Source organism: Tyto alba, unplaced genomic scaffold (assembly GCF_018691265.1).
Source record: "Tyto alba isolate M040663 unplaced genomic scaffold, T.alba_DEE_v4.0 Super-Scaffold_2, whole genome shotgun sequence".
Classification (NCBI taxonomy): domain Eukaryota; kingdom Metazoa; phylum Chordata; class Aves; order Strigiformes; family Tytonidae; genus Tyto; species Tyto alba.
The window spans coordinates 30,681,945-30,704,491 of NW_024881282.1; the positions used below are offsets into that span (position 1 = coordinate 30,681,945).

At 46.6% G+C, this 22,547-nt stretch overlaps 2 protein-coding genes across 3 annotated transcripts in view; one reads left to right on the plus strand and one right to left on the minus strand.

The window, feature by feature from the left end:
* PWP1 (PWP1 homolog, endonuclein) overlaps positions 1–2,756 on the plus strand; it is a 24,396-nt gene extending 21,640 nt beyond the window's left edge. Inside the window, exon 15 of the mRNA XM_033004422.2 lies at positions 46–2,756. Coding sequence (XP_032860313.2) covers positions 46–164 — 119 coding nt within the window. The 3' untranslated portion in view covers positions 165–2,756. The remainder of the gene's footprint in view (positions 1–45) is intronic.
* On the minus strand, positions 2,346–20,797 carry PRDM4 (PR/SET domain 4). 2 transcript variants are annotated; one of them, XM_042792490.1, is made up of 11 exons: positions 20,656–20,797; positions 18,907–19,040; positions 18,074–18,259; positions 15,218–16,012; positions 11,896–12,045; positions 10,556–10,674; positions 9,723–9,808; positions 8,427–8,554; positions 7,638–7,952; positions 4,957–5,125; positions 2,346–3,505 (listed from the first exon to the last, which is right to left on the minus strand). In XM_042792490.1, exons 1-11 carry the CDS (start codon positions 20,664–20,666, stop codon positions 3,196–3,198), a joined length of 2,403 nt encoding a protein of 800 aa, XP_042648424.1. In that variant the 5' UTR covers positions 20,667–20,797; the 3' UTR covers positions 2,346–3,195. The 2 variants fall into 2 exon arrangements, with proteins under 2 accessions (XP_042648424.1, XP_042648423.1); XM_042792489.1 differs by having other exon boundaries at positions 10,556–10,695.
* Positions 20,798–22,547: the final 1,750 nt, after the last annotated feature.

Sequence of the window (22,547 nt, forward strand, 5' to 3'; positions counted from 1 at the left end):
GTCTGGGAGCGTGACGGGTAAAGCCATCCCCTCTCTGTGTTGCAGTGAATGAAGTTTTTGGAAACAGAGAGAGACTTGTTCTGGCTAGTGCCAACTCTGTGGCTCGCAGCTCCACGGCCGCCAGCAGCAGCAGCAATGATTTGGAGACAGCAATGGAATCGTGATAGACCAAATGTCAAAAAATCAAAGTAATGGGACTACGACTAACGTGTATTCTACAAATCCCCGTTTGGTGAGAGTTCATAGAACTTACTTGAACGTCTTGCACTCTGCAGGCTTCTTTGTCTCAAAGGAACATGGTGATGCGGTTTAGCTCTAAGTCAGAGGTTCTAAGTTCCTGCTTCGTACCAGCTTTGAAAGATTAAATCACTTGCTTCTCTGCCTGAGATTATGATCCCTGAAACAGGGGCTACTGGAGTTGATACATAAAATGAAACAGTCAATAGAAAAATGTTCATTTGCTACCAGGAGTTTGAGTACTGCAAAGAAGGTAAATACCTTCTAAGGGCATAAAGAAAAACACTTCAGACCGCCGTTGTGTAAGAAATAAACAAAAGCTGAATGAAATGACAAGTGTAAATAGATAATTTATCCTTAATTTGAAGCTAGATTCACAGATTTCTAATACAGATTTCAAAAGTTCTTCTGCGTAACTTTTTAAGTCTTGAGAGTATTTCTTGGGCAGTAAGTTGGAGTCCCTGAGTAGAATCTTGAAATGTATTGTAACAGCTCAGATGACTGCTATCAAATGAGAAATATCCCAGCTGCATCCCCTCAAGATCAAGGGTTTCTTTTCCCTGGTTCCACAGCACCTGAAGCTTATTGATGTTTCATGTGCATTGGGCTTTTCTTCAAGCTCCAAATGTAATATATATATATTTTATATATATATATATATATATATATATATATATATATATATATATATATATATATATATATAAAGAGAATTTGACCTGAACTAAGGAGCTGCTCCTCAGAAGAGGATGAGAGGCTGTGAGGACGCAAAGCGAGGGTGGGGAGCTCAGCTGGTGCCTGGCACTGGTGAAAGCTGTCCATGTTACATACTCGTGTTCTTAACTGCTCCCAGGCATTTCTGTCTGAAACCTGAAGCTAGGGAGGAACATGGTGAGCATCAGCCCAACCTCTGACTTAAAGGCTTCGTTTATAGCATCAGGAACCTAATCAAGGCATGCCACTCAATTAATTTCCTCATGTTTAAAATGATCACCCAAGTGCCCTACCGCAGGCCAGAAGTTAATTGATACTCTTCTCCTCCTGCAAAGTGCTTTCCCCTGTGAGCACTGGAAGAGCTGCTGCTGCAAAAATGCCCTGGGTATTAAAGCAACCGGTGTCAAAGCAGCCGTCGTGTCAGTGCAGTTAGTTGACAAGATCTTAACCACTGCTTTCCACCCTAGCTCCCCAAGTCATTTGGTGAGGTAAAGCAGGTAACTTGTATTAATACAAACTGCAGATGGGGAAAAGGCAGGGCTGCAGGTTTCCTTCCAGTCCCTTGAAGTTAAGTGGCTGCTTCTAAATCCAGTTCAGCTGTTTCTAGTCTGGTGATGGGTGTTCAGCATGGCTCCTGCAGGACCCAGGAATATTTTGGCTGTGTTGGGATTCCTGCCTCAATCTTCTCTCTGCCAAGCAGTAGTAAATGTGTGGACAACAAATGACCGACTGCTTTTGTGAAGCTGAAGAAGGTGAAAGCACCAGAACGACACCTGCTCTCCACTGAGAAGCTTCATTTGAAATAAATGCTTTGTGTTAAGCTCTTTGACAGTAGTAATTTCTGTTATCTCTGCTCCTGGTATTAATTGCCACTGTAGCTTTAGAAGTTGCTTTTTGTTTTAGGAAGAAATTATCCCACTGCAAGCAACACAGCTTTCCCTTGACTAAACAAAATCCCTCAACCTGTCTTTCTGGAGCTTTTTACTCACTCATACTGATCTCAGAGAGCAAGCATTATGCATTTTCAGGTTTGAAGAACCCAGGGAGTTCTCTAGGAAACAGAGCGCACAGGGAGAGCTACAGCTGAGCTGAGGCCTCTTAGGGCAAGGACTGGAGACTCTTTCACAAGGGAACCTCCAACTACCGCGTCGGAGAGCAGAGCTCAGCTTACTCTTCTTTTACAGCACAGCCAGAGGAGCCACACAGCAAGTCTTCAAGACTTAGAGACCATTTCTTAGCTCTGCCTGTTCATGGAGGTGCTCCTACCCCTACCTTGGCCCAAGAAAGCTTGGGAGAGGCAGACGCTGAAAAAGCGGTGGTGTTTCTCTTAACATCGTTAACAGAAACGAGAATCTTTTTCTCAAAATGTGTAAATATTTAAAAAGAACATTAGAAAAGAGCCACATCTTTTATTTTTTGTAAAAGAAAACAACCCAATGAAATACATTTTCATTCCATAAATAATATTAGCAGCAAACCCTCCCATCACTCTAGGTGGCAAAAGGTTTACAGCACAAGAAGTAATATATACTGTAAACGCGCTCGGATCGTCTGCAAGCCCCTTCCTTACCGAGTCTGTAGAGTCTTTACCGCTTCACCTGCTTACATGTTCTAGAGTGAGAAGAGGCAATAACTGTTCTCCAAAAGCCAATGTCTGATTCTCTGTAGTGGGATAATTGCTTTGTCTGCAAATGCTGATTTCACTGGCTTTTTATGTTTAGAAGGAAACCTGAGCATTGACAGTCTTTGCTCTGTGCCAAACTACATCCTTCAGTTAAAAAGTATTAAAAACACATCAACTGCCACCACCCTTTTGTTTGTTTGTTTGTTTTTCTTACTGTCATGGCTTTGGCAGTTAAGGACAGCTGGCTTACAGGTCACTGCAATCACTTGACTACATTTCTGGTTTGTGGCTCTTTACTCAAAGGGCTATGCAAGGTGTGTCATGTATCCCGGCACTGGATGGATTAATCTGAGTGATTTGGAAAAGAAGTATGCACAGTGTATGTGAAAAAAAAAAATCTCCTTGCCTTGTAGTTCCTTCTTAGCAACTGTTCGTTTTCACGTGCATGATCCATTCTCATTCAGTGTTTTGGCTACAGAGTTTATGAAGCGGTGGTAGTGCAGAGACCAAAACAGAAGGAAAACTCCTCATCTGACACATGCTGTTGACTGGGGAAACAAGGAAGAGGTTTTTTCTTCCTTCCCCAGTTCCACCATCCAAGAAAATTTCCCTCTCTCTTCTCATTTGTGTCCAGAGAGGGCATCACCTGTTGAATAGACTCCACTGTTAATCCTACAGTCTTCAGTCCTCATAGAGTCTATTAATTCCTCCTCTGAATCCTCCTCCTCTTCCTCCTCTGGAGCTGAGAGGCTGGATGTGGGGCCTTTACATATTTTTAAGTGGCGAGTGAGGTGATATTTGGTTAGATAAGCCTTGGAGCATTTTTCACAGACATAGTCTCTCTTTCCTTCATGTGAATTGAGATGCTTCTTCAGGTGATTTGTCCTCAGAAACAGCTTGTCACACTTGGGGCACTTGATCTGCCGTTCTCTGCAAGACATGAAAAAGTTACAGTTTGCTCCTGCTACAAGGCAGCTGATACTGTATTATGTAGTGGGGTGGTCAGTCTTGCTCCTAAATCGTATTTTTAATATGCTTGAAGGAGAAGCAGACCAGAAATAACAGCACTACGGCAGCACTAAAGTGTAAATACTGCTCAGTTTTCTCTCACACAGTTACATACATCTCTGTTCCTCAACCTCCACCCCCGGCTCCGCCAACATCACTGGCAAAAGCCAGGTTTTTTGGATTAACTGCTAGCTTGCAACCGACTGTTTTTCTTTCCTGATGATAAATTAAAGAAGAAAGACTTCTACAAGGGTTTTGTTTGTTTACTTTTTGCATAAAACCAAACTCTGGTTAAGCTCCATGTTTTGGCAAGGGCAGAGATGTTGCCCTGGTGGAAAGGTTAGTCTCCTTCCTTCCCACCCTGCATAAACTGGGGGGAAAAAAAAAGAATAAAAATGGAAACAAAACTGCTAACAACCCTCAGTCTGTAAATAATAAGCAGAGGCTTACCAGGCAGCAACAGTCAAATTCTGCAGATGACTGTGCAAAACACCTCCCAGCAGTAGCGCTTTTGGCTCTGGCCCTAAGAACAAGCAGCACAGCAAGTCCTTCTCTCTATCTGCCTCCCTCTTGCTCACGCTAGCTGCACTATGCTGTCTCCTAGGCAGCGTGACAGAAGCAGCAACCGATTCCAAGTGAGTACAAGAACCAAATGCTGAAAATGAAATAAGCAGAGGGATCAGCTCTGGGCAAGCAGCCTTTAAGGGAGGACCTTGGATTGGGAGTAACTAAACAGGACGGAGAGAGTCTCACAGCAAAAGGAACGATGGGGCCTGGCAGAGAGCCGAGGGGCTGGGAGAGACCTGTAGGTAACTCGAGGAGGACGTAGGGGTGGGGATCTGCCCTGACCGTGGGCATCTCCCTGCAGGGGGAACAGCAGACCAAGTGCATGACTGAGACTGGGGGGGAGGCAAGAGCTGGGAATGGCTGCACAGCCTCCCCCCACCCCCCCCCAGTGCAGAGAGGGAAACTTCACTAACAAGCTACTCGGTGAGAACAGCCTTGAGAATAGCACTGAGGAGTTTATGATTCTTCACAGTCATGCTGGGATGTGGGAACGGTTCTTAGCAGAGAGCTACGTGTAAATCAATCCCTCCTCTCACTTCAAAATGGTGAGCACTCCCGAAGTCTTGTGAAATGGCAAAGAGGCATGCCTGGAATGTACTGTGTCATTAAAATACTGCAAACACTAGAGCAGGACAACTTCAGCCAGTAACAAGGAATTTGTCCAGACTGACAGATCTGTCGGTTTAGAGGATGAACCTGTACTCCCTAGACCAAACTATTTGCAAAGTGGAAGATTCTCCATTGGGTCGTTCAGCTTCATTATTTATTGCGCTGGCCAGTCCAACCCATCCTGTGACATCACTTACTGCGTGTGAGTGAGTACGTGCTGCTTGAGGTCCTGCCTCCGCATGAATAGCTTTTCGCAGTAATCGCACTTCAGATTCTTCTCCCCTGTGTGGATGACCATGTGCGATTCCAGGTGAGCCTTCTGGGTGAACGACTTGTCGCAGAGAGTACAGCGATAATTCTTCTGACCTACGATTACACACATACACCCACACGTTGTCAGTCAGTGTCCCAAGAAATACAGGAAGCAAACGAGCCTGACCGTTTCTGAGGAATAAAATTTTACCCTGGAGAAGGGCAGATTCTTTGTGAACAGGACCCACTTCCTCCTGCAGTTCCTTCGGACTCAACGTAAAGACTTACCGAATTACAGTCTAGATTTAGCTGTGTGAAAAACAGGCATCTGACTTCATTTCATCATTCCCAAAGCTCTTCATCTCCCACCCCATGTCCCCAGGCCAAAAAACCCACTTCGTGCTACTGTTTTGAATGACTGAGCCCTTCATGTGATGCACGGGTCTGCACTTTGTCCTTCTAAGCACCACGGACTCCTCTTCCTCCAGTGCTTGTGGTCAGTCAGCCTTTCCTGTAAGACAGACTTTCTGCTTCTTGTCTACACCAACCGTGCCTCCCTGTTCTGCGTATCAAAACGTCACCAGTAGGCTTGTAAATTTTCCATCGGAGATTCAGGCAAACACTTAACAAGACTAGGCTTATCCCAGATGAATTCTTGAATAAAAATAATGGTAGCCTCCTTTTTAATAGTAACCACGGTAGCCATCTGGTTACTGTACATTAGCACCTCCCCACCTCCACGGATTTCCCCCAGGAACTGTATCGGATGCCTTACCGGAGCCCAACCACGTTTGATGCGCTACCTTGCCTTTCCCTAGAAACACGAGTTCCCTTATCTAACACCACGCAGGAACAAAGCTCACTGCCTCTTTAGTAACGTCTATGTTTTACCCTGTTTTTCCACTTATCTGTAGTTCTTTCATTATTCCTTGACAGAAACACTTCAAAACCCCTGCATGCTACTGAATTCAGAGTAAGTTTGAATACCACCTGAATCCCTAGCCCACTGAGCATTATGGCTGTGTATACCACATCTGTACTAGATCAGGTTATTACCTCCTCACGACTGAGCCCACGGCTTCCTACACTTGACTCCAGTGCACTGAACTCCCAGTTTTATTCCCTTTCCAGCTCTGTGATTTGCCTTGTGATTCCCAATATCTATTTCAACCTTACTGAAAAAAAAGAGGCAAAAATATCCACACCGCCCGTTGCTGGCCTGTACTTGACCTTCACCCTCTCCCCCTATCCTCACTCTGTGTTAGATCCATGCCTTTTTCTATTTCCTCTCCTACACAGCTGAAAAATCTGTCAGTATTTTGTTTTCTTCTTCTAGCACTCATTCACCGATCTGCTGACAATTCTCCCTCTATCCCCGAAGCCTCCAGGCACATCCCAATGCCCACAGAAGTCAACAGCACGTTCAGATGTAAGTTTTGTTGAGTGACAGAGCTGAGCCTTATCCACATCAGTCTCACACCAGAGTCACCGATTTCAGTCTTACGCCATTTCCTTAAGATGAAAAGCAATTCAAGTAGGAAAGAGGGGAAAGATCTCAGCCCCATATTTAAGTGAGTGGACAACCGTCCACACTACAAGCTCTCAAACTCCGTTGGCTTTTTCTCATGAGCAGAAGGGAGCCCTTGTTTTATCACAGCTGCCAGCACTGGATCCGCTGTGCGAGAACAAGGGGTTCCCACCTCCCAGACGAAGGCCAACGCTTCTTCCCAACTGTGATCAACTTCAGCTAATGCTTTTAGACATGGCACAATCAACCAGCACACAGGTCTACATACTGTCCTATGGGCACCCCCAGCCCTGGACCCCGCGCAGTCCTATCCCACGCCACCCCGCGCTCTCTCGGGCAGGGCCCAGGTGTTAGCTGGGGTCAGCGTGGCCTAGAGATCATTCCCACAGACAGTCAGGACGGTGCCGTTCTGGGGAAGGTAGGTTGAGGGAGGCGATTCTCCCCTTCTGCTCTGCTCTCGTGAGACCCCACCTGGAGTAGTGCTGGGGACCCCAGAGCTGGATGCACGAGAAACACATGGACCTGTTAGAACAGGTCCAGAGGAGGCCACAAAAATGATCAGGGGGCTGGAGCACCTCTCCTGTGAAGAAAGGCTGAAAGTTGGGGTTGTTCAGCTTGGAGAAGGCTCCGGGGAGACCTTACTGTGGCCTTTCAGTACTTAAAGGGGGTTTATAAGAAAGATGCAGAGAGACTTTTTACCAAGGCCTCTAGCGACAGGACAAAGGGCAACGGTTTTAAGCTGACAAAGGATAGATATAGATTGGACACAAAGAAGAAATTTTTTTACAATGAGGGTGGTGAGACACTGGCACAGGTTGCCCAGAGAAGCTGTGGATGCCCCACCACTGGAAGTGTTCAAGGCCAGGCTGGATGTGGCTTTGAGTGACCAGATCTAGTGAAATATGTCCCTGCCCGTGGCAGGGGGGTTGGATTAGATTTCTAAAGGTCCTTCCAACCCAAAACATTCAATGATTCTCTAAGAGCTTGGATCTACGGACACAAGCTATGCCCTGCCAACTGGCCAAGGGATTGGAGAGGACAGGTCCCACCCCAATGTTTTACTAGCACAGGCATCTCTAGGAAGTCCCCAGCCCTTACCGGTGTGTATCTTGAGGTGCGTCCGTAGGTTGCTGGGGTCACTGAAAGCTTTGCTACAGAAATCGCACTTGTGCGGCTTCATGCCCATGTGCCCCATGAAGTGGACGTGGAGCTTGGAAGGGGAGATGAAAGCCTGGGGGCACATGGAGCACTTCCACTTCCTTTCCTTGCCGTGGCCTGGCCCGTGGCTGCTGCTGTGGCCCTGGCTGGGGAGGTGGGTGTGAATATGGCTGCTCAAGTGGGCCTTGAAGTCCGCGTAGGAAGCGCACTCCTTTCCGCAGTGGCAGACGTGCACGTCCGGATGTTCGGGGACACCTTTGGGCACAAAAGCATCACTTTTAATGAGGCACAGCATGGCCTAACAGAGCGGGAGCGTGATCCATGTTAGCACCTTTTCTGTGGCAGCAAAGCCAGCTGCAGAGATTTCCATCCCCTTTCATCGTTCCTTTCAGCTCCAGTGATTGCTTTTCCGCTCTTTTAGGTAGGCCATTTCAAGTATTTCGGGGGGCCAAACTTGGGAATGGTTTTGAGCACAGCTCCACCAAACCTAAATTATCATAACCAAAGGTGGGAGAGCACAGGAGCATCTTCAGCTAGCAAAACTCCCTTAGCACCAGATGGGTGAACAGAAGAAAACCACCCCTTTTTCTGTGAAAGCGTGAGCTTTTACAGCTGATCAGTGGAATTAGATTAATGCACTGCCAAGTCACAGTGCCCAGAGATGGCACTAAAAGGGAATTCAAGCTGAGTTACCCCCTGCAAAGCCAACAAAGGTGAGCGCTTACTTACCGAGCTGTCGTGCATAGTCCCGACTGTAATAAAAGAGAAGCTCATGTTCAGGTGGGATGTCCCGAGAGGTGCAAAAGTAAATTTTTCCATCGTGAGGATAAGCTACCAGATTCTGCTCTTCCCGGTTCCTGTAGCAATAATGAGAGTTATGAAAAAAAGCCCTCCAGAAATAATGACTTTTTGAGAGAGGAAAAAAAAAAAAAAAAAAAAGGAGAGGGAAATTCCTATAAATGGGTGATGAGAGAACATCAGTGTTTGTCACCACATTATAAAAACTTTCACATCTGTCACTTCTGTCCTTCTTTATTAAAGGAACATAAAGGAACACTGGAGCTTGAGAGCCAATCTGCTCCATCAAATGATACAGTTTTCAAACCACTGTGGTATCTTGCTGAGAAAATTATTAATAGACATCGGAGTGGGCTAAGAGAATAGAGTTTATGATCTCTTAAGAAACTACAAGAATATATACATTTTTCATATTAACCCCCTTAAGAAATAGAGAACATGAGGGAGAAATAAATACCAGTAATGTCTTAAAGCAAAATTATCCTAAAAAGTAACTCTTGCAGAGCATTTCCAAGATGTGATAACTCATCTTCTGAAGCTGTATCTTGCATATGTTTGTTCCCAGTATCTGAAACCAGCAAAAGCTCTCCCCTACCGCAACATTAACTTCTTGACTCCTGCATACGGGAGCAACGAAGCGAATTGCAGGGGAAATCTCCTGTCACAGGGCAATAGGAAAGGTTCAGCCTTCTCAGGGGCCCACATATGGAGCAATACTGAAGCCAATCTGGACAGTTTTCATTGCAGGCTCCAGAAAAAACTGAAAAGGACAACTCTTGCGAGCTGTAAGAGGTTGGAACACGGCCAAAAGAACCCAGGGACACTTTGCTAATAAAGTATTAAAATCAAAAAGACAATCAACATCATCTTCACAGACGTATCCAAAAGGAATGGGAGAGGGGAAAGGCAATAAACTAATACACAGTAAGCTAATGTACAAAGAACCTGGTTTAAAGCTTTAGAACAAGAGAAACAAAGTACATGGGCAGGTTTGGAGCTGGTTTACTACAGCACACATACTGGTTCCCCTGTAACATTCTCCACTGGGTGCTCTGTTTCATTCTCCCCACCAGTCCAAGGTGCCTCGGTAACTCCTGAAGGTCCCTTGGTCCTGAGCCCCTTGCCCCTCTGGGCAGTCAGGGCAGCAGTGCACCTTCTCCAGCACAGCCTCCTATGAGCCTGCAGCTCAGACTCCAAGCTACTTAACACAGTACAGGTGGTTCTCACCTCGCTTTGCGTACAAACATCATCCAGTTACATTCGTTTTCGTCAGCTGTAATGATGCAGAACTCCAGGACACCACTGTGATAGATCTATCAGGAAAAACAAATGCCATCTTAGAACAAAACACAGCAAGAAATGCAGTGAAAGCCAGCTTCTTTAAGAGAGGATGTGTTTACCCAGAACAAGCCAGGAGGTCTCCGCTGCCATTGCCAAGACCACAGCCCTGTTCTTACTCCTTCCTTTCCCCTTCACACGGGAATCCTGACCCCTCTGCTACCCAGGAGGCTAAAAAACCTGTTTATCAGCATCTTTCCCACACGCCAGCTTTAGTTCCAGCAGAAATGCATTTGCCTGCTTTTCTTACAAGCCAAGTCTTGTGAAAAATAATATATGGGCAAACAGTACATGTTTTATTTATGTAGATCAATTTTACTTTCTGAATGTGAAATGATATGAAAAAGAAAGCTTTAAAGCAGCTTTCCTAACACAAATCATTCATCACCTAGGGGAACATTCAATAAACAATGATACAAAACAAACAAGTGCTGCCTAGTAATTCACATACAGCCTCTCCTGCCACTCCACACAAATACTGGAAACCACATACAGCACTTTAAAAGAAAAGGCATTAAAGAAGTTCGTTGTACTTTGGGATCGATTACCAGCGTATTACATGGGATACAGCTCTACCATGCTGACGTTAAGTATTAAACAATCAAGCTGCATTCATTTTGACTTTTGGCAAGGATGAGAATGTCAGAGCTGCTGTGTCATGTGGTGGCTTTCACCAGATAAAAGCATGTGGGCAGACTCTGTGAGCCGTAACATCCACTGACCTTCCAGATGTGACTAGCTGCTTTGTCTGTCCAGTCGGCCACCTCCAGAGAATGGCTCTGCTGCCCGATCAAAGGTCCAAAACAAGTCCTTACCGGAATAGTTTCTCTTGTCCACACACCTATCAGTGGAAGACCAATATCTGCAGAAATCAATTATTTAAACAGCTAATCACGCATAACAAAGAGGTGGGAGGCATATGAGATAATGCTCCAGGGGTAATATCTAGGCATAAGATCATCAAAGCTTCTACTTCACATGTAAAACACGCCTAAGGCAGAGACAAGAACCACCACCACCACATGACACTATTGGGAGCCGCTTCATTGTAGTTACAAATACTTATTTTGTTTGTCAAAAGCAAGTAATTTACTTTTCAGTAAGCTATAAAACTAAGATCCTAGCCACTTGTACCAATTAAAGTTTTCATGGCACTTTCTGCAGAAGCAGAAAATACTAGTTTCAGTAACTACGTTTCGCCTACCTAATCCCCAGGGATTTCCAGAATTGTTGCTGGGCATTGTTAAGCAGCTTCTGCATTTCTCCCCAGAGGCAGCTGTATTTCTGTCATGGGCAGAGGGATTCCTGCGTGTATATTATTTATTATTAAACAATTATATATATATATAGGTCTACATGAATATACTGAATAGCTTTCAGGAATAAACTGGAAACTAGTGCAGCTTGAAAAGAACAGATGTAATCTACTCTCAACAAGCAGCATCACTAAGCAAGCCAATAATCACATTCTTCTCTAGCCTTCAGATCCTTAGGGTATTGCACTGTACTCTTCGATTTCCAGGTGACAATGGCGTGAAATACAGTAACAAGGTCCACATCCAATGACAAGGTCACAGTCTACATGCCAAATGTAAATGAGGAGGGGAAAAAAAAAAAAAAAAAAAAAAAAAGAGGCACTCGTGATCAATACTCCAATGAGAGCACCCAGAAGACCCACAGGTAGCAAACCAAGCTGACGAACAAGGAAACAGAAATCTCCTCTATCATTTCTAATTGTTATCTTCCCCCAAACTGCAATTGCTGTAATGTTTTCTTACCCAAGCTGTGCCTGGGCTGTTTAGCACATGACCTTGCCTGTGCTTGACCTTATGAAGCGTTTCACTAACACTCGGTGGCAGCACCCCTAGAGTCTAGCTGAAATCTGAACAGTAACCAGAGGACAAGAAGCTCTTGCACAGTTAAGTCAGGGTGATTACAGAAGAGGGAAACACCTCTCTGTTGCAGTGTTTCTCTCCCACATTAAAATCCCTATGGTTTTGGATTTCAGGCAGTGAGTGTTTTTTAAACCGCTGCATGAAATACACAGTAATCTGATTCTTACCTGCTTCAGCTCCCATGATAGACTGCCGGAGGACAAGCTGCTTAGGGAGAGAAAGCCTGGCTCGGCTCTCTATTGGGGTGTCAGGGACAAAGGTGACGGGCCCGTGATCTGGGCAGTCTGATGGATATGCCTTGTCACAAAGCGTGCACCCTGCAGAGAGGGGAAGGGACAACAGGGATTTAAAAAAAAAAAAACAAAAAACAAAACAAAACAAAAAAAAGAAAACAAAAAAACAAAACAAAACAAAACAAAAAAAAAACAAGCAACAGCCCCCACGGCGCCATCAGTTCCCTACCAACATGATTCAGCTCAGCTCCTGCCAAAGGCTGCTTTCTGTCTGGTTTAATTTGTCCACTTTACTAGCTTTTATGCGGAAGAATATGAACCATATTACTAGTCAGATGGGCACCACAATACATAACACTTTTCCTACCCAATTCAGATCAAACGTGAGGATCACCACCTGCCTTCCTGATGGTAAACTAATTACCTAGACTCTAGACTAGCCCTACAGGGGCAACCTAGCGATGGGACAGAGTCTACTCCTCACCAAAACTACTGCAAAATGGATGGCAGTCTGCCTACACCTGCCAGTAACGCTGATGATGGAAGAGCCATTTCCTCTCTTATCACAGGTGAAATGACCTTTATTGGCAGAAAAATCTAAGCCACACCAAACCAAACACTTTTGAATTGGTTATGTTTTCTGAATTTACCAGTAACACAAGAGTTTTCTTGCACGTAGAACCTCAAGGAGATTCATGCAAATGGACAGTCACGTCTTCTTTCTAAAATTTTTCTAATTTGAGCCCACAAATCCCCTTACCTCCATTTAAATTCAGACAACGCGCAAATCTTCACAGCAGCAAAAACCTGACCTCATTGCTGCTCTTGAAGGACCCACTGCAATAAACTCATACAGTCACCTCTGTGGGATGCCACTGAATGGAACTAAAACAAAATCCCAAGCATCAGTAATATCACTTTACCAATCTGTCATTCAGCTTAAGTACTGCTGAAAAATAAACCACTGAAAGCCTTCAGTCTAATAAATTCAGGAAAAAGTATAGCATTAAATGCTCTCATCTAGAAAAACTACATAATTTTAATTCTCTATGAATGCAGCAAACACCTACTCGGCAACCACCCTCCTGATAAATCATTCTTCTTCTGAAGATGCTCGGCTAATTAAGCAGGATCTCCACAAAGACCTTCTTTGGCCTCTTGATGGCCCAACTCCAGTATAAAAAAAACCTATCACAAAAGCAGTCTTCAGCAGGCATAAACAGCAGCTCCATTATTACTTGTCTAACGAGATTTTTGGGACGTTCCTTTCATACATCAGGACAGCAGAATCTGACCCCGTACGAAGTACAGTTTGAGCAACTACACAGTTACAGATAGGAAAGTAGTCAGAGAATTATTAGGTAGAGCTTATATAAGCATTGCTTCATGTGCACAGATGACACGTACAGCAACAACAACCACCAGACCTGAGCAATGATAAACACTATTTGGAACAGCTGTTTTTAAGCACTGGCTAGCACACAGCACTCTGGGTCTGTGGCCTAGCCCCAAAGAGAGGCAAAGAGCAAGAAAAGCAAATTCCAGGCATGTGACACTTCCACTTGGAAAGGGTTAGGGATTCATACATTCTTAAGAAGTTGAAAAAAAAAAATCCTATGTTTTGCAGGAAGCGAAATATACCATTTCTTTTCCATTTCTGTCCTTCCCAAATAAGGAAAAAAAACAAAAATAAAAATCCCAGTGATTACTTCTCTGATTTGGGTAGCCAAAACTGTAAGCAAAGATGATCCAAAAAAGGGCTACCTAAAAGTTTCACAAACATTTAGGACTGTAGCAAAGGCATATTTTTTTTCCTGCTTAGGAAGAGTGTACAAAGTTTTTGGAAAAAGGCCCTGACTCCCACCTTCTCCAAGGAAAAACTATCAAGAGGGTCTAAAACAACTCCTCCTCCTTGCTGTCACCTGTCTGGACACAAATTCATGTTTTATTCAGAAGTTTCAAAACAACAACAAAAAGTTAAAATTTAAACCTTCCCAAGTCAAAGATCTCTTTTGCAAATCACATGAAAGCACTGGGCATGCAACAGCTGTTAGATCATCCTACCAACAGGGAGCATATTCTGGGAAACACCTTAGGAGTATTTTAAGTGTAGCACATCAAATCTCACTTAGGTGAATAAGTGATTTCACCATGAGCATGTTGTATATCGTAGTATATTGATCATTATTTGTTCCACATGAAACAAATGCTTGTAAGAACTTGTGAGTGCATCAGCTGTAAAACTCTTCCTCAAGGAGTCATCATAGTTCTACACCCACCTGATTTTAAGTTATATTTTATCCCACAAAGTTTTAATTCAAATGTCTGACTAGAGACTTTGCACTAAACTGTACCTCTCCCATTGCTAACCAACATACTATTTCTTTCAATTTCTTAAAAAATGTTCTGCAGGTAAAGCTTGTCGTAAGGCTCTGGGAGTTGTAGGGCCAGATTGCGTGCAAAGCGGCACTCGGCAATCCTACCACAACTAATAAAACTGAATATAAAAGCTGGCCTTAGGCTTCGGGGGGGGGAAGCCAGACACACTGCGGGTGGAAGATCAAATCTCTGTCCTAGCAAACAAGAACTTCACAGTTCTCAAACACCACTCCTTGAATGAAGACAGGATTGACAGAGTGCAATGCCCAGCGCTCCTCTTCCTAGGAGATCAACTAACCCCTGGACCGAAGTCCTTTGATGAGAATAATTTTAAATATTAAAAACTTCCCTCCCTCTCTGCTCTTTTTTCCAGCAGTTCCTGTTGAGAACAACATTTTCATGACGACTGTTCATGGTTTAATAAAAACTTGGCAAAATCACATAGCGTCATACTCAACCACTACAGCCACTTGATGAAATGTATGGCTTGTGGTGGTGGTTGTTGTGGGTTAACGAAGCAAGAAGAGTCATCTGTGATGTGACTTGAAAAAACAGAAGTCTCATTGCAAAGGATAATACCAGCATATGCACAAAAGACAAGAGGTTCATAAAGAACTTGGCTTCCAACCTCAAGGTATCATGGGAGATGGATACAAAGAGAATGACACTGAAACATCCTATTGTGTCTACCTCCAACTAGTGTCGTTTCAGCACAGTTAATCTGCCACTGGAGATGTTCCACCTTTTGTGGACTTGTTAAATAACTAAGTTTCTTTCGCCAGCAATCTGTCAGACTAGCAACAAGAGTCCTGTCATCCCACCAGACAACAGCTACGTAACAAACCCTACCCCAGGAAAGCGGGAAATGCCCACTCACATATGGTAAACAAGGTTGCCATGTTCTCCTTGTTTGAATTGGAGTCTTCCATTTGCAGAGAGGATGGTACAAAGGCAAGATTGTCTGCAGATACATCCACGTGACTTGGCCCCATGGCTACTTCCTGATTTATGGAAGACACCGCCACCGGCTCGAGGCTGAGACCCACTTCGTGCAAGGCTACCGAGTCCAGGGAAGCTAGGTTGTGTGAGGTAGAGAGCGCCACACTCACGGAGTTGGTGCTCATGGCCACAGTATGAATGGAGTCATTTAGTGTGCTGTCCGATATTCCTGTCACCCTCCCGGCGATGTGGTCGGGCTCCATGACGACAGGGAGTTCCAAAGTGCTACCGTGAATGGGAATGACACCGCCGTGTCCCACAGCGTCCGATGTCAAGTTACTCCCCACCGTGTCTACGGCTAAAGGCTCGTGGCTCCGGGAGCCGTTCGGCATCTGCGAATGATCCCCGGCTACGTCATCCATCGTAAGCTCCTCTGCCATACCCTCTGGAGAGATGGGGCTGGTTACCCTCGAAACGCTCTCCATAGTGATTGTGGTATCCAGCGCTACCTCGTGGCTGTCACCGGGATGCAGGTTTTGAGCACCATGAGTGTTCACTGTGCGGGTGTCCATGGAGACAATCCCTGGTTCCAGTCCCACGGTTCCACTGGGCTGATAGGGATCCAGGGCCGAGGGATTGCTGGAGACTGACAAGGCCGGGTTGCTGTCAACATTTAGAGTGTTGGGATGGATGTACTGCGGTGGAGGTCTGTCAGCCAAGTAAGATAAGATACCTGATAGAATGAGCGGGGGAAAGAGAAGAGAGTGAGATGGCATCGCTTTTCAAATCTTGAACAAAAATACCCCATTATGGAAGCACAGTACATGAAGACCTAGATCCTCGAACACGTGTTCTTTACATGCCTTCACATCCAATTCAAACCCACTAATTCTGAAATATGGCTCATCGACAGAACAAGTCTCCAGTTATTTGTCAAACTCTGAACAGCCAAGTTTCTGGCAGCATTTAACCCAGGCTCCTCAGTACAAAGACTGCATCAGAAAGAGGTTCTTCACAATTTAAGGCATAATTTTTCATTCTCAATAAATAGCTCACAAAGGATGAAGGACTGCTAGTGGAATGTGATATCTGATAATCCCTGGTTCATCTTCACTAGGAGAAGTAGAAACAGTTCTCTAGGATACATCCATTTTGCTTAGGTATTTAAGTTTTAACAATGTCTACTTCCTTCCTCTAAGACAGACACAAATGTCCATCTCAGAGATCATCAACTGCAATTCTGAAGGACCAAGATAAGGTCTCTCAGAAGTATCATGAGTCATCTGCTCTCTGCTCTCCTTCCTTACACGAAAAGTATGTTGTTTCTCCTACAACAATAGCCCAGTTGAATTTAAATCAGAAACCCTAACATATTTTCTGGTAGTTCTGGAAAGCTTCTCAATGTCAAACAACCTTGGAAATTAAGATACAAAGAAACACTAACCTGTATTTACATACTATCAACTTCTCTTGTTGGACAAAGCTAAAAAAAAAAAAATCTGTGGAGGAAATATATCGCACATTCAAGTAAACAGTACTTCCAGCAGAGACAGAGACAGATTTTGCAGATTCCGCAAGATCTGAGTCAGCATGTTTCTTTTTGGCCTTGAACCCTATGAGCCATTTGTTCTGTTAAAGTTCTCCATTCAAACGTGTTTGTTTTTAAACAGATGCAAGCATGGACACTCTTTCTGCAGCATAACCCCATTAAAAATGGCTAAGCCAAGAAATGGACAGTTAAATTTAACCAGTGGCATCAAATATTCCTGCATGCAACCCTGCTTTGTGCCTTGAACAAGGAAGGATCCTTGAAGGCAGGAAGAACCCTATGAAACATCAGGCTAAACATCATGCAGACTAGAAAGAAAAATCTACATTTCTGCACAAATCGTTCCGGCTCAGAAGAACAGCCAATACCTTTCGTCCTCAAACACGCTGTCTCTTCCTCTACTCTTTGCCCACAAAATGGGCCGGCATGTAACGCAGTAGGAAAGGTTACTCCTAAGCGGTCGGCAAGTTCAGCCACTAGTCAAAAGGTAGTTGGATGGGATCTGGGCTGAAATACATTCTTTTCCTAACCTAAGTTGAACCAACAACACTCACTGGGTGACCCTGACGAAGTTCATCTAACAACTTCCACTCTGATAATCTTAGCTACAAAACAAAACAAAGGCTACATTGAAAGCTCAAATTTCTGTGTCTTCATATACTAACATGTCAAATTCTACATTTTTACTCTAAAACATATGCGAGAGAGGAATCAAGATAGGAATCAGTGTGTTAGGCCTTTGGAAATCAACCTTGAACAAAAATGAAGAACTATGCCATGGGCTAAATGGGCAGGAAAGAGACCAAACTTCTCAGCTGATGGCTTGCTCTTCTGAGCTTTGAACTACTGTAACCTACTATTATGTACATATTAAGTACTGCTTCAGACTACAGGAGAAAAAAAAAAAAAAAAACAAAACAACAAAAAAGCAGCAGCTTGCAAACTTCAAGCCATTTGAGATAGAAGCCAGGCATGCTTTGTTTCCCGTTAATCTTAAAAACAAAGCAGCAGGAGGAGGGATCAGAGGTTCAGTTTAAGCAGAAAATGCCTTGCGGTTCCCTTTGTACACACATGTAGCAACAGAGACCTGAAAAGAAATGCGTGGAAGTGACACAACAGACTCCAGACAAACTCAGGGAATTCACAGCTCTGCAAAAGTCAGTCTTGCCTGCTTCAGGACAGAAACAGGTGGCTCTTAACACAATTTCTCTCTCTGTTCTCATCTGTCAGCATCAGACCACTTACCAGGTAGAATGTGTCTGAAATAGCTGCTCTCCAGGTGAGGGTATGGTGGCGGAGGTAGGGTGTAGTTTCTCTCTGGTATACCACACATCACTCCTCGATCCCCAATACCCATTGGGAGCATCAGAGACAGAGCAGAGGGCAAGGAACTCAAGGAGGGGCCCAAGTTTGGAATTGCAACAGGCAAGCCTGCAAAAGAAAATGCCCATTTAAATTCAGTGGAACTACTTGAGCTTATGAACACACAACTAACAAAGAGATCACTAATTCCTCAGGAGCTCCCTATGGAAGTACAGTATGGTACTGTCAAAGTAAGGTGTCAAGCTTCAAAAGAAAGGATCACAGTTATCGCAGCACTGAGACATGCCTGAATGCGGCTAGACCTTTTCTGGATACATTATGTAGGGCCTGCTTCTACTTTACAACTGTAATGCACTTTTGTCTGTGTAGCCCCCTGAAAAAAAAAAAAAATAGGAAAACAGTTTTGCTTTACAGGTGAAAAATCACTGTTTTTACCTGAGTGAAGATACATACAGATGGAGACAGTTCATATTTCAAAGGATTCTGCCACCATCCACCCACAGTGCAAACCACCCCATTAGAACAAAACGGGAGTCCCATTAAGGCATAAGCCTAGTAAGCACACATCCCTTTTGCTCTGTCCACATAAGCAATGGTTTATGGTCTATCCTTTCCCAGTCCTACATCTCCTCATTACCTGTTAATGACGAGACTTGTTATTAGAGCAAGCACTGCTACCCTGTTATGAGCATTCCTGTGACAGTAAAACACAGAGCACGAGCTGCAATACGTTTTGTGGGAGCTCTCCCCATTACCTGGTGCTGGTATGGCGTTGTGAGTGGGTGACGTTGCCAATCCCAAGTGACTCCCTGAGACAGGCAGGGCATTGCTCACAGAGGATGAGGTCAGTTGGTCCATCCCTACAGGACTCAAGTTCATTTCATTCATTCTGAGGAGCCGGGAACAAAGAGGGGAGGGTAAAAAGAAAGAGAAAACAAGAGCATTCCTGATTACTGACTGTACTGTGGTGAGGAAGGGCTGAGAAAACAAACCCAAAATCAGTAACTGACACGTAAAAACTCTGCCTTGGAAAGCTAAGCATCAAGCACATCAACCACTCACACTGTGATCACAATAATCAGGAATAAAATAGGATATAAATATAATAGGATAAAAACAGGATAGCAATAACCAGGACTAAAAAGTCAGCCCAAAAAGACAAATCAGACCACCGATTTTTCCTTGCCATCCAGAAAACAAAGTCTCACTTCCTTGTAGTCAAAGCCACTGTGATTAAAGTATTGTGAACGCAGATCAGTTTGCAAGATGAATGTCACCATTACTTGGACAACAGCATCTGATTTATATTACATGACTACTGGACACCACGTTCATGTTCAAAAAACAATCAGGGGAGAGGAGGGGAAAAGATCACTTAAAACTGGTAAAGGACACAAGGTGTCTAATTCACGATCAGTTCGAACCAGGCCAACAGTGACAAGAGTCACCTCTGCAGAATAGCCACTGCACAGAGTTTTCACAGGCTGCCTCAGTCTGCTTCTGCAGACATGGCACGTGCTTCTATCACATTAAAAACTGGCACCGTGGATGACAAGTTATTTCAGAGCTATCAACCAGTGGCTCTTGAGTGCCTGCACCTGAAGCTACTCAAGTGGGGACACGAGTGGCTGCAGAGCTGCAGAAACCGCCGGGCTGACCAACAACCCAAAACCCCAGCCCTGGGAGAAACCATGCCAGCTCGGGGCACGTCCACCCCCTGGGGTCTCAAGCTGCACGTGCAACCTGAGCCAGTCCACGGGGATGGGGACACCGAGGAGATACGGTCACCTCCCACTTGTCAAAAACTTTGCAAGCTCTGCCTGGCCTTAGCTCTGCCCACACACCAGCTCTAATCAGCAGTTTGTAAGGCCAGAAAGCCTGACTGCCCCCACAGCGGTCACAACCCCCGCGCTAAGATCCAACGGCCTCCTCGCTGAGCAGAGCCTCTCACACGCCTCTTGGAAGCGGCAGGCCCAAGCTCTGCAGTATCGATGGCGAGCTGGAGCTTGGATTGCCGCTCCGGTAAGGGAAGCTACTGCCCACCCTGGAAAAACAGCCAAACACACCAAACCCACGCGGGTTAACCCAAAGGTCTGAGCCGCGCAAACGGAGCCGCCGACTTGCATCTCGCTTCTGCCCAGTTTTGGCATCGCACGCTCTCCTACCCCTGTCACCCGCCCCGCTCGCCCCCAGGGACGGGGCCGAGGGTCCGGCCACCCGGCGGGGCAGGGGAAACCCACCCCCAACCCCGGCCCCAACGGCTGCTGAGGGTGGCGATGCCCGAGGGAGCGACCCGCCACCCCCCGCCCCGGGGCCAAGCCGCGGGGCCTGCGGGAAGCACCGAGCGCTGTAGGTACCCCCCTCCGCCTTCTCGCCCCTTGTCCCCCGCCGACCGGGCTGCGCGCCTCCGTCGGAAGGCCCGAGGTGCCTCTCCGCCCGGCCGCGGTCCCGCCCGCCTTCCCCACCCCGGGTCTCCCGGTCCCGGCGAACGCGAGGGCGCTCACCTGGGGTGCATGGGGCCCGGCGCCGGGGCGGGGCCTCTCCCGGCGGCGGAGCGGGAGCGGCCGCGGCCGCAGCCGCATCAGGGCCCTCAGCCCCGGCCCGCCGCCGCCGCCCCTCGGGCAGGCGCCTGCCCCCGGCCCCGGCCCGGCCGCAACCGCCGCCGCCGCCGTCGCCGCCTCATGGGCGGGACCCCGAGCGGCGCGGGCCCGGCCGCGGGCGGGGGAGCGCGGAGGAGGAGGAGGAGGAGGAGGAGGAGGAGGAGGAGGCGGGAGAGGGAGGCGGTGATGGCGGCAGCGGCGGGAGGGGGGACGCGGCCGCTTCCGTCGCTGCGCGCCGCATCCAGGAAGCGGCGCCACCGCCCCCGGGGCTCGGCCGCGGCCCGCCCGCCGCCGGCGGGGCCCGTGGCGGGCCCGGCTCAGCGCCCGGCCGCCTCCGCCGTGGGGGGGGGGCCCCTCCGGGGGTGTCGGGCCGGGCCGGGCCGGGCCGGGCCATCCCTGACCCGCTGGCAGCCGCCGGCCCGCCGCGGCGGCCCCCCGGCCCCGCTCCTCCTGCCAAACCGCCCCCCGCTCCGGCAGCCGCCGCAGGGCTCGGCACCGGCCACCGTGCCGGAGCCTGGGGCCGGCCTGCCTTTGGTGAGCCTCGGCGGCGTTTCAGCCCTTTTCGCCACCCCCTGCCCGCCTTATTCCCGGGTTGTTTCCAGCACTGTGGGCACCGCCGGGGAGGGAGAGCGGGCCCGGGAGCAGCCCGGCTGCACAGCGGTTCTCCCTTTGCGGGGGAGCATCTCGGTTGGCACTCTCCAGTTATAAGGCGTCATCCTCGGCTTGCTTGGCTCACTGAAAACCTTCGCCGGTGGTTTCACGTGCTGCCTCTTTCAGAAGGGTGCGGCACGTAATCTGGTTTGTTTTTTTTTTTTCACACAGGAGTGCCAGCTATCTCACCACATTGTCATAGTGCCCTGGTAGTTGCGTTTTGTGTCCTCCAGTACCATCAGCCCACACGTCCTCAGCTACCTTACGGACATCGGCTGTCGTTCAGTTATCTATGATTTATGGCTCATATGTACCATTCCAGCTAAGGCTGTGTTGCAAAGGCATCTCTTGATGTGCGCAAGTAGTTTTGTAGCTCGCTTTCGCCTGTGACTCGTGGATATTCATCACATGCGCTGCTCAAATCAATCTACAAGTTCCTTAAGTGCCAGGGTGAACAGCTGTTTCCTGAAACACCGTAATGGTGGCTCTGTAATTTGATCATGCCTGACACTTAAACGCTGCCTCATTAAATGAGATGTCCCCTTGATAGGATGTCTGCACAGGAGGAAACTTTTCTGCCCGCTACCTTTTGATCTAAAGAGCCTAAATGTAGGATCTGGAAGGGTCATTCCGGTTCAGTACAAACCCATCCATTCTTCCCTTTCCTCATTTGCCTTTAGCTGTCAGGAAGTTAGACACTTTGTATACGCTAGTTTCTCAAGCTCTTTCTGTAACTGATGGTGAGAAATAGGGTGCCACAGAGAGTGCTTCATCCCATCCTGAGGTAGGTGTTGGAGAAGTGTGAGAATTCCCTTTGGAGCTGCCTTTCTGTGTCTATGGCCTGTAACTGGGACCTGTGTAATTAGTTTAGCCTAAATATATAACTTGGGGAGGACTACATTGAGGCAAAGTAAATCCAGGTCTCTGACATTTGTAACCAAAAGAATGACCTCATTTAGTTTACCACATATCCCACAACCTCTCCTCTCCTGTTCTCCTCTAAACCAGATAATCCTTACTCTAACCATGATTGACTATCTCTGAATTGGCTCACAAACATTATTTCATCAAGTCAAGAAAGAACTCAAGTCCTCAGGTTTTTAAGGGACTGCTAAACTTGTGAGGGGTGGTTTATCTGTGCTTCG